Source organism: Aquarana catesbeiana, linkage group LG10 (assembly GCF_042186555.1).
Source record: "Aquarana catesbeiana isolate 2022-GZ linkage group LG10, ASM4218655v1, whole genome shotgun sequence".
In the NCBI taxonomy this organism is placed as follows: domain Eukaryota; kingdom Metazoa; phylum Chordata; class Amphibia; order Anura; family Ranidae; genus Aquarana; species Aquarana catesbeiana.
The window spans coordinates 153,750,926-153,763,652 of NC_133333.1; the positions used below are offsets into that span (position 1 = coordinate 153,750,926).

At 48.0% G+C, this 12,727-nt stretch overlaps 1 protein-coding gene across 1 annotated transcript in view; it reads right to left on the bottom strand.

Annotated features, from left to right (window-relative positions):
- Nucleotides 1-1,347, bottom strand: part of CYTH2 (cytohesin 2) — an 80,419-nt gene extending 79,072 nt beyond the window's left edge. Inside the window, exon 1 of the mRNA XM_073602766.1 lies at nt 1,113-1,347. Within this exon, the coding sequence (XP_073458867.1) occupies nt 1,113-1,131 (19 nt within the window). The 5' untranslated portion in view covers nt 1,132-1,347. The remainder of the gene's footprint in view (nt 1-1,112) is intronic.
- Nucleotides 1,348-12,727: the final 11,380 nt, after the last annotated feature.

Genomic DNA, 12,727 nt, shown 5'->3' on the forward strand with positions numbered 1-12,727 from the left:
AGATCGCATGGGTGCAAACACTAGAACCGGCATGTTAGTGTGAATAGGAAGTGGAGATACAGGAATAAGAAAAAAGGCATGTGGTGTACTCTGTACAAATGACACCGGGGTGATATCACTATATCACATTATTTTCAACAGTAGGGAATAAACCTTAAAAAGAAAGACGTGTGGTTTCCTAACATCAGTGGTCCATAAAGCCCCTTTATACTGGCAGTCACCAGGAGTAGGGCAACGCTCCTTCACCATGGAGGTCAACCGAGGCGAAGGACCCCTCTTCTCTTGCCAACACCTGGGAAGAAGGTACCCCTTTCTTCTCCATGGCATTACCAAGGAAGAAGAACCCCCTTCCTTCACCATGGCCATCAACCCGAGAAGGGACCCCTTCCTTCACCATGGCCATCAACCCGAGAAGGGACCCCTTCCTTCGCCATGGCGATCAACCCGAGAAGGGACCCCTTCCTTCGCCATGGCGATCAACCCGAGAAGGGACCCCTTCCTTCGCCATGGCGATCAACCCGAGAAGGGACCCCTTCCTTCGCCATGGTGATCAACCCGAGAAGGGACCCCTTCCTTCGCCATGGCATCACCTGCAAACAGGGGGGGGGGCCCATAGTGGTAAAGCAAGAAGTCCCCTGGTGATGAGCCACTCAGGAGAAGGACCCCTAACAGAGATGACTGGGGTCAGTGGTTATGAGGCAGGACTGGCTGAGGTGTATGCTCTATGGACACAGTGGACTGTCTGTACAGCAGCCATGATCACACACTGACTGCTGGGACCGGATGGAGCCATGGGGTGGGGGGGTTCTGTGATGGGAGGACTGTGTCCTCCATACTCAGGGTTCCCGAGCCGCCCCCCCCACAATCAGGTGTGCTAGCCGGTTACAGCGCTCAGCCTTCCCTCACCACATCAGGACTGCACCATTACCCTCCCCCCTCCAGGAACAAATGGAACGTTCTCCACACACAATAGTATCACCCCTCCCCGACACCAACATGGAGCACTCTGCGCTCTGCCCGGGAACAGAGTCCGTACAAGGACACCTGACCATTCACTAAGTCATACACACCCCATAACCCCGTTTTGTTGGTGCTCTCCGTAGCCCACTTACCGTAAATGGTTTCGTCCATTTTGAAAGAAATGGGGGCCAACGACTCGGCAGACAATCACACCTCCCCGCCAGATATCCCCCTCACCGATGTCCCCTCAAGCACAACGGCTATAATATTCCTCAAAGCGGCCGACATTCATCGGAACACACACCCAGCTCCCCGTTTACCCATATCCCACCCACTGGCTTCTTAGCAGCCACTCTCCAATCCCACCCACTGCCCTGACCGACAGCGGCCTCCGCCTATCCAGAGTCCGGTCATAGAACAGGCCGGGCGGAATGTGGGCGGTCCTATAGGACCTCTTTGTTTCGAGGCTGTGCTTTCGTTTGTGATAGACAGGCATGGCTCCCTATCAGAGGCCGGATTCCTTATCAGAGGGCGCAGCAGTGCTTGAGGGAGAGGACACTGACCAATCACATTCCCTGATGGGTGTGAGGGCGGAGCGCACTCCGGGCGATAGTGAAAGGAAATGCTGTTGGAATTAGTCAGGAATAGTTGAGTTGAGGTGGATCCCAGTGTAATGTACGACGGAGCGTGTTCATGTGTCATTCCTATACTGAGAGCCCTTACCCTTCACTCCTATACTGAGAGCTCTTACCCTTCATTCCTATACTGAGAGCCCTTACCCTTCACTCCTATACTGAGAGCCCTTACCCTTCCTTCCTATACTGAGAGCCCTTACCCTTTATTCCTATACTGAGAGCCCTTACCCTTCACTCCTATACTGAGAGCCCTTACCCTTCACTCCTATACTGAGAGCCCTTACCCTTCATTCCTATACTGAGAGCCCTTAACCTTCATTCCTATACTGAGAGCCCTTACCCTTCCTTTTCATACTGAGACCCCTTACCCTTCATTCCTATACTGAGAGCCCTTACCCTTCCTTTTCATACTGAGAGCCCTTACCCTTCATTCCTATACTGAGAGCCCTTACCCTTCATTCCTATACTGAGAGCCCTTACCCTTCATTCCTATACTGAGAGTCCTTACCCTTCACTCCTATACTGAGAGCCCTTACCCTTCAATCCTATACTGAGAGCCCTTACCCTTCATTCCTATACTGAGAGCCCTTAACCTTCATTCCTATACTGAGAGCCCTTACCCTGCATTCCTATACTGAGAGCTCTTACCCTTCATTCCTATACTGAGAGCCCTTACCCTTCCTTCTCATACTGAGAGCCCTTACCCTTCATTCCTATACTGAGAGCCCTTACCCTTCATTCCTATACTGAGAGCTCTTACCCTTCATTCCTATACTGAGAGCCCTTACCCTTCATTCCTATACTGAGAGCCCTTACCCTGCATTCCTATACTGAGAGCTCTTACCCTTCATTCCTATACTGAGAGCCCTTACCCTTCCTTCTCATACTGAGAGCCCTTACCCTTCATTCCTATACTGAGAGCCCTTACCATTCATTCCTATACTGAGAGCCCTTACCCTTCATTCCTATACTGAGAGCCCTTACCCTTCACTCCTATACTGAGAGCTCTTACCCTTCATTCCTATACTGAGAGTCCTTACCCTTCACTCCTATACTGAGAGCCCTTACCCTTCAATCCTATACTGAGAGCCCTTACCCTTCATTCCTATACTGAGAGCCCTTAACCTTCATTCCTATACTGAGAGCCCTTACCCTGCATTTCTATACTGAGAGCACTTACCCTTCATTCCTATACTGAGAGCCCTTACCCTTCCTTCTCATACTGAGAGCCCTTACCCTTCATTCCTATACTGAGAGCCCTTACCCTTCATTCCTATACTGAGAGCTCTTACCCTCCATTCCTATACTGAGAGCCCTTACCCTTCATTCCTATACTGAGAGCCCTTAACCTTCATTCCTATACTGAGAGCCCTTACCCTGCATTCCTATACTGAGAGCTCTTACCCTTCATTCCTATACTGAGAGCCCTTACCCTTCCTTCTCATACTGAGAGCCCTTACCCTTCATTCCTATACTGAGAGCCCTTACCCTTCATTCCTATACTGAGAGCACTTACCCTTTATTCCTACCCTGCATTCCTATACTGAGAGCCCATACCCTTCCTTCCCATACTGAGAGCTCTTACCCTTCATTCCTATACTGAGAGCCCTTACCCTTCACTCCTATACTGAGAGCCCTTACCCTTCCTCCCTATACCGAGAGCCATTACCCTGCATTCCTATACTGAGAGCCCTTACCCTTCCTTCCCATACTGAGAGCCCTTACCCTTCCTTCCCATACTGAGAGCCCTTAACCTTCATTCCTATACTGAGAGCCCTTACCCTGCATTCCTATACTGAGAGCTCTTACCCTTCATTCCTATACTGAGAGCCCTTACCCTTCCTTCCCATACTGAGAGCCCTTACCCTTCATTCCTATACTGAGAGCCCTTACCCTTCATTCCTATACTGAGAGCCCTTACCCTTCATTCCTATACTGAGAGCCCTTACCCTTCATTCCTATACTGAGAGCCCTTACTCTTCATTCCTATACTGAGAGTCCTTACCCTTCACTCCTATACTGAGAGCCCTTACCCTTCATTCCTATACTGAGAGCACTTACCTTTTATTCCTACCCTGCATTCCTATACTGAGAGCCCATACCCTTCCTTCCCATACTGAGAGCTCTTACCCTTCATTCCTATACTGAGAGCCCTTACCCTTCACTCCTATACCGAGAGCCCTTACCCTTCCTCCCTATACCGAGAGCCATTACCCTGCATTCCTATACTGAGAGCCCTTACCCTTCCTTCCCATACTGAGAGCCCTTACCCTTCCTTCCCATACTGAGAGCCCTTGCCCTTTCTTCCTATACTGAGAGCCCTTACCCTTTATTCATATACTGAGAGCCCCTACCCTTCCTTCCTATACTGAGAGTCCTTACCCTTGATTCCTATACTGGGAGCCTTTACCCTTCCTTCCTATACTGAGAGTCCTTACCCTTGATTCCTATACTGAGAGCCTTTACCCTTCCTTCCTATACTGAGAGCCCTTACCCTTCCTTTACTGAGAGCCCTTACCCTTCCTTTCTATACTGAGAGTCCTTACCCTTCATTCCTATACTGAGGGCCCTTACCCTTCCTTCCCATACTGAGAGCCCTTACACTTCATTCCTATACTGAGAGCCCTTACCCTTCATTCCTATACTGAGAGCAATTACCCTTCATTCCTATACTGAGAGCCCTTACGCTTTATTCCTATACTGAGAGCCCTTACCCTTACTTCCTATACTGAGAGCCATTACCCTTCATTCCTATACTGAGAGTCCTTATCCTTCATTCCTATACTGAGAGCCCTTACCCTTCATTCCCATACTGAGAGCCCTTACCCTTTCTTCCTATACTGAGAGCCTTTACCCTTCCTTCCCATACTGAGAGCCCTTACACTTCATTCCTATAATGAGAGCCCTTACCCTTCCTTCCTATACTGAGAGCCCTTATCCTTCATTCCTATACAGAGAGACCTTACCCTTCCTTCCTATACTGAGAGTCCTTACCATTCATTCCTATACTGAGAGCCCTTACCCTTCCTTCCTATATTGAGAGCCCTTACCCTTCCTATAATGAGACCCCTAACCTTCTTTTCTATACTGAGAGTCCTTACCCTTCCTTCCCATACTGAGAGCCCTTACCCTTCCTTCCTAAACTGAGAGCCCTTACCCTTCATTCCTATACTGAGAGCCCTTACCCTTCATTCCTATACTGAGAGTCCTTACCCTTCATTCCTATACTGAGAGCCCTTATCCTTCATTCCTATACTGAGAGCAATTACCCTTCATTCCTATACTGAGAGCCCTTACCCTTCATTCCTATACTGAGAGCCCTTACCCTTTATTCCTATACTGAGAGTCCTTACCCTTCATTCCTATACTGAGAGCCCTTATCCTTCATTCCTATACTGAGAGCAATTACCCTTCATTCCTATACTGAGAGCCCTTACCCTTCATTCCTATACTGAGAGCCCTTACCCTTCCTTCCTATACTGAGAGCCCTTACCCTTCATTCCTATACTGAGAGCAATTACCCTTCATTCCTATACTGAGAGCCCTTATGCTTTATTCCTATACTGAGAGCCCTTACCCTTACTTCCTATATTGAGAGCCATTACCCTTCATTCCTATACTGAGAGTCCTTACCATTCCTTCCTATACTGAGAGCCCTTACCCTTCATTCCCATACTGAGAGCCCTTACCCTTCCTTCCTATACTGAGAGCCTTTACCCTTCCTTCCCATACTGAGAGCCCTTACCCTTCATTCCTATACTGAGAGCCCTTACCCTTCCTTCCTATACTGAGAGCCCTTATCCTTCATTCCTATACCGAGAGACCTTACCCTTCCTTCCTATACTGAGAGCCCTTACCCTTCCTTCCTATATTGAGAGCCCTTACCCTTCCTATACTGAGACCCCTAACCCTTCTTTTCTATACTGAGAGTCCTTACCCTTCCTTCCCATACTGAGAGCCCTTACCCTTCCTTCCTAAACTGAGAGCCCTTACCCTTCATTCCTATACTGAGAGCCCTTACCCTTCCTTCCCATACTGAGAGTCCTTACCCTTCCTTCCTCTACTGAGAGCCCTTACCCTTCATTCCTATACTGAGAGCAATTACCCTTCATTCCTATACTGAGAGCCCTTACCCTTCATTCCTATACTGAGAGCCCTTACCCTTCATTCCTATACTGAGAGCCCTTACTTTTTATTCCTATACTGAGAGCCCTTACTCTTCCGTCCTATACTGAGAGCCCTTACCCTTCATTCCTATACTGAGAGCCCTTACCCTTCATTCCTATACTGAGAGCCCTTACCCTTCATTCCTATACTGAGAGCCCCTACCCTTCCTTCCTATACTGAGAGCCATTACCCTTCATTACTATACTGAGAGCCCTTACCCTTCATTCCTATACTGAGAGCCCTTACCCTTCATTATTATACTGAGAGCCCTTACCCTTCCTTCCTATACTACTGAGAACACAGCTCTTACCCTTCATTCCTATACTGAGAACAAGGCCCTTACCCTTCATTCCTATACCGAGAGCCCTTTACCCTTTATTCCTATACTGAGGACCCTTACCCTTCATTCCTATACCGAGAACAAGGCCCTTACCCTTCCTTCCTATACTGAGCGCCCCTACCCTTTATTCCTATACTGGGAGCTCTTACACTTCATTACTAGACTGAGAGCCCTTACCATTCATTCCTATACTGAAATCACAGCCCTTACCCTTCATTCCTATACTGAGATCACGGCCCTTATCCTTCATCCCTTTACTGACAGCTCTTACCCTTCATTCCTATACTGAGAGCCCTTAACCTTCATTCCTATACTGAGAACCCTTACCCTTTATCCCTATACTGAGAGCCCTTACCCTTCATTACTATACTGAGAGCCCTTACCCTTCATTCCTATACTGAGAGCCCTTACCCTTCATTACTATACTGAGAGCCCTTACCCTTCCTTCCTATACTATTGAGAACATGGCTCTTACCCTTCATTCCTATACTGAGAACAAGGCCCTTACCCTTCATTCCTATACTGAGATCCCTTACCCTTCCTTCCTATACCGAGAGCCCTTACCCTTCCTTCCTATACTGAGAGCCCTTACCCTTTATTCCTATACTGAGAGCTCTTACATTTCATTACTAGACTGAGAGCCCTTACTATTCATTCCTATACTGAGATCACGGCCCTTACCCTTCATTCCTATACTGAGATCACAGCCCTTACCCTTCATCCCTATACTGAGAGCCCTTACCCTTCATTGCTATACTGAGAACCCTTACCCTTCATTACTATACTGAGAGCCCTTACCCTTCATTTTTATACGCAGAGCCCTTACCCTTCATTACTATACTGAGAGCCCTTCCTTCCTATACTGAGAACACAGCTCTTACCCTTCATTCCTATACTGAGAACATGGCTCTTACCTTTCATTACTATACTGAGAATACAGCGTTTACCAGGCCCGGACTGGCGCATTTTAGACTGGGTAGCCCAATCCCTGGGGGGGAAATGGAAGGGCGGAGATGGGGGTGGGCGTTCGCGAGGGTGGTTGGTGATGGGTTATTAATCCCATGAGACACCCCTATCAAGCAAAGAGACAGCCCCATATGGCAAAGAGATATCCACATCCAGCAAAGAGACAGCCGCAGACTAGCAAAGAGACATCCCTAATCCATCAAAGAGAAATCCCCATCCGGCAATGAGACAGCCCGAGATGAGCAAAAAGACAGCCTCAGACCAGCAAAGAGACAGCCTCAGACCAGCAAAGAGATAGTCTCAGTCCAGCAAAAAGACATCCCCATCCAGCAAAGAGACAGCCTCAGACCAGAAAAAAGACAGCCCCAGACCAGCAAATAGACAGTCCCAGATCAGCAAAGAGACAGCCTCAGACCAGCAAAGAGACAGTCTCAGTCCAGCAAAGAGACATCCCCATCCAGCAAAGAGACAGCCTCAGACCAGCAAAAAGACAGCCCCAGACCACCAAAGAGACAGCCTCAGTCCAGCAAAGAAACAGCCCAGATCAGCAAAGAGACAGCCCCAGACCAGCAAAGAGACAGCCCGAGACCAGCAGAGAGACAGCCTCAGTCCAGCAAAAGAGACAGCCCCAGACCAGCCCTTTCCCCACCGGTACAGAGTGTGACTTTGGCTGTAACACACACTGGATTAGTTTAGGGTTCAATGCACTCACCTTCCTCCTTGTGCAGCTGTCACGATGTGCCGACCGGTGTTAGACAAGAGGGCTGTTGTCCCTTGAGTGCAGCTATAGCTCCAGCGGCCGGCCCATGAGGTGTCTCTCTCCTGCAGGCACTTCCTGTGTGTCACAGGTACCATCTCCCCATTTTATTCTGCACCTCCTAGTTTGCTGACACTGGCCCTGCTTTAGGCATGGCCACTTAGCAGGAGGCGAGCGGCGGCCACAGTCTGTGTTAACCCTGTCCAGGCCATGGTCGCCGCTTACCTCTCGCTGTACAACAGGCCGCTCTTCTTAGGATATCCAGCCTGAGAGGCCCTGTGGCCAGTCCGGGCCTGGCCTTTACCCTTCATTACTATATTGAGAACATGACCATTACCCTTCATTCCTATACTGAGAACACTGCCCTTACCCTTCATTCCAATACCGAGAGCACGGCCCTTACCCTTCATTCCTATACTGAGAACACAGCCCTCACCCTTCATTACTATACTGAGAACACGGCCATCACCCTTCATTACTATACTGAGAACATGGCCCTCGTGAGTGATCCTCTGGGAAGTTAGGCAATGCCCAGATGACTGTTAGATGGAAGACTATCGCTACCCTTGATACAAGATGATCTACCAGATACAAGTCTACTCCTTCTGGAAAGAAATATCTTTTTCTGAAGCTCTCTGAGCTTGAATCTCAGACATCCTTCTGCTTGAAGATCTTGCGATAGATACTGCCTAGTAGGTAATGTCACAAACTGAACACTGTTCTGTTGGCGCAACTGATCGAAGTGATTTGTAATCCAGCAACACCGATAGATTGCACTGAGAAAAATCCTCTTTCGTGGCGGTCGAAACCTCCTGACTGTCTTCAAAGTTTGTACGAACAAAAGGATTTCTGGCACATTTAAGCCTTGCTATTGCCAACCTAGTCGACACTTGCAATCTCAAGGAATATAGGCTAAGGCTCATGTCTAATCTGGTCTACAAGAAGTCCAGAACAGCTGTCACCAGTGCAGTAGTATCAATATCTCGCTCTGCTGAGAAATAACGCAAACTTGTTCCAGATTTTGGCATAGATGTTGTTAGTAAAGTGCCTTCTCACACTCCACAAGGTAGAGATCATCCTGAAGCAGGCTAGGTTCTCAAGCTTCCCCTATCAGTCATCCTGTTTGCAGCCACAGCCTGCATATGTGCAAAGGGGCATTGGTTTCTGTCTCATGAGATGAATGGCCATGAGAACTCAAGGCCCTCAATGTCAAAATGGAGGAATGGATATGACTACCATGTTCACTCTCGACAGCCTCAAAAGGAATCTCATTAAAAGAAATGTTGTTGGAAAATATATAGGCTAGATTGCAGATTGTCAGAAACCATGAAATCAGGCCGACACAGAAGTACAGTTAAATCACACTTGTTTAATAAAAAAAGTTAAAAGAACAAACATAGTCAAAACATAGCCAAAGTTCAGTAACCAGAACGGATAGTCAGCCAAGCCAGAAGTCAGGGATCAATGTAGTGGAACAGCAAGCAGGATCTGGAGCCAGAAGGGATGTCAGCAAAGCAAGTCTTGAACAGGATCACAGGAGATAGTTTCTGTGATGTTGACCAAGGCAAAGGGCAGAGAACCTCTGGACTGGACAGCTTAAGTAGGTAGGACTGACGAGCAGGATATCATCAGCAGCTGAGCAACTGTGGAGAGATAGGAGCTGGCAATTAGCCGACAGCTGAGCGGCCAGCTCTGAGAAGGAAGGGCTGAGCCCAGCCCTTACAGTACCCCCTCCTCAACGACCCCTCCCCCTTGAAGGACCATCAGGCTTGAGGGAAAGTGGAAATCACGGAGGAAGACAGGGGCATGTAGGTCCCGAGGATGAGACCCAAGAGCGCTCCTCCGGACCATACACCTTCCAATGCACAAAGTACTGTATGCGCCAACAGAACCTACGGGAGTCAACGATGGACTGTACTTCATACTCCTCATGGCTGTCAACCTGTACAGGGTGAGGACGTGGCACTGAGGTGGTAAAGCTGTTGCAGACCAAAGGTTTTAATAAGGAGATATGAAATACATTTGAAATATGCATGTTAGAAGGAAGGTCTAATGCGTAAGCCACTGAGTTAATCCTGTGAAGAATACGGAAAGGGCCAATAAACTGAGGTGCGAACTTCAGTGAGGGAACACGAAGTTGGAGGTTGCGAGATGATAGCCAGACCCTGTCCCCAACCTGGTAGGAAGGCGCGGGCAGGCGCCTGCAGTCAGCATGGAGTCTGTACCTATCATTAGCATGTCGCAAAGCCTCCTGGACTTGTGCCCAAGTGGAACGAAGACCACGGAGATGCTCCTCTAACGCAGGAATACTCTGCGGAACAAATGAGTTAGGCAACATGAAAGGTTGGAAACCATAGTTCGGCATAAATGGGAACAATCAGGAAGCAGAATTCAAGGCACTGTTGTGAGCAAACTCTGCCCTTGGTAAAAGGTCTGACCAGTTGTTATGATGGTCAGAAATATAGCAACATAGGAATTGCTCCAAGGACTTACTGGCTCGTTCTGTGGCCCCATTAGACTGCGGGTGATACGCAGAGGAAAAAGCAAGCTGAAACTGTGCACAAAAGGCTCGCCAGAACCGGGACACAAACTGACTACCCCTGTCCGAGACAATCACCTTGGGTAGCCCATGTAAGCAAAAATCTCCCGAGCAAAAATGGAAGCCAGTTCCTTAGAGGTGGGCAACTTCTTAAGTGGAATACAATGAGACATTTTCGAGAACCGGTCAACCACCATAAGGATAACTGTGTTGCCCTGGGAGTTGGGTAACTCCACAATGAAATCCATAGACAGGTGGGTCCAGGGCATCTCTCCATTGGGTATGGGTTGTAGGAGGCCCACAGGATGATGTTGTGGAGTCTTACTCTGAGCACACACTGAACAGGCAGCTACGAAGGCGGTTACATCAGCGCGTAGACTAGGCCACCAGAATTGGCCCAAAAGAGTTGATTCTTCCCAGGGTGGCCAGCAGCCTTGGGAGAATGGTAAGTCTGGAGCACGGCAGTACGGAGACTCTCTGGGACAAAGCAGCGGTCACAAGATTTCTCAGGAGGAGCATGGACCTGAACAGCAAGAATGTTGTCATCCAAAGAAGTGAGACTGGTGCAAACTGTAGCCAGAATACGTTCAGGAAGAATCTCAGGAACCGGAACCATCTCCAACTTGGAAGTGGAGAAAAATTGTTGTGACAAGGCATCAGCCCTTACATTCTTAGTACTGGGTAAGAATAAGACAATGTAATTGAAACTTGACAAGAAAAGAGCCCATCGTGCCCTTCTGGGGGAGAGGCGTTTAGCCTCAGACAAGAATGTGAGATTCATATGGTCAGTAAGAATGAGAACCAGAACAGTGGTACCTTTGAGGGGATGTCTCCATTCTTTCAGGGCTAAAATGATCGCCAATAGCTTTCTGTCACCAATCTCATAAGTGCACTCCCCAGGTGACAATTCCTTTGAAAAGTAGCCACAAGGATGCAAAGCGCTCTCAGAGGTAGGACATTCAGACAGAAGGGCACCAACACCAGTCTCAGAAGCATCAACTTCAAAGATAAAAGGTAACGTAGGATGTGCAAACACAGGAGCAGAAAAAAAAGCAGCCTTGAGACTCTCAAAGGCCTTAATGGACTCCGGAGACCAACTCTGTGGGTTAGCGTCCTTTGTGGTCATATTAAACAGGGGCTTTACCAGAGATGAGAAGTTACGAATAAACTTCCAATAAAAGTTGGCAAAGCCCAGGAAACACTGCAGAGGACCTAAACCCACAAGTCGGGGCCACTGTAGGACTGCTGAAAGTTTCTCTGGGTCCATCAAAAAACCAGCAGTAGAAATGACATAACCCAGGAATTAACCTGTTCACGATGGAACTCGCACTTCTCCAATTTACAATAGAGATTGTTCTATCTTAGTTTTTTTTTTTTTTTTTTGTTCTCTCTTAGTTTCTGAAGCACGCAACATACATCTGTGTGGTGGCTCTCCAGGGACTTGGAAAATATGAGGATATCATCGAGATAAACCACCACACATAACTGCAACAAATTTCGGAGGACATTATTAATAAATTCCTGGAAAACTGCCGAGGCGTTACAAAGGTCAAAAGGCATTACGAGGTACTCATAATGGACTGTTCTGGTATTAAACGCAGTTTCCCACTCGTCGCCCTCCTTAATCCTCACAAGATTGTATGCCCCTCTGAAATCAAGCTTCGTGAAAACCGTTGCTCCTTTGAGACGGTCAAATAACTCTGTAATCAACGGAATCATTCTTAATCGTGAAACGATTGAGACCCCTATAATCAATACAACTTCACCACTTCTCTTCTTCACAAAGAAAAAACCAGCACCAGCAGGGGACGAGGATTTGCGGATGAAACCTCGAGAAAGTGCGTCTGCAACATACTCCTCCATGGCCTTATCCTCCAAGACCAATAAAAGGTAAACCTGGCCACGAGGGGGTATGGTACCAGGTTGAAGGTCAATTGCACAATCATACGGCCGGTGTGGAGTCAAACTACCGGCTTGACCTTTGTCAAAGACATCACTAAAATTGTGGTACTCCTCCGGCAGGGAGGAGAATGAAGAGGTGCACAGGACTTTGGCTACCTTCTGGAAGCATGTCTTACTGCATTGTGGTGACCAGGAGAGAACCTCAGCACAGAGCCAATCAAAAGAGGGGTTGTGCCTCTGTAACCAAGGATTAACAATAACCAGTGGAAATGTAGGTGAGGAAATAACTTAGAATTGGATTATCTCATGGTGAAGAGCCCCTAAGGCCATGGACAACGGAACCGTCTCATGAGTCACATGGGCAGGCTGTAGGGGTCTCCCATCAATAGCCTCAATGGCAAGTGGAGTGTCACGCAACTGCAGTGGAATCGAGTGCTTCGATACAAAGGCAGCATCAATGA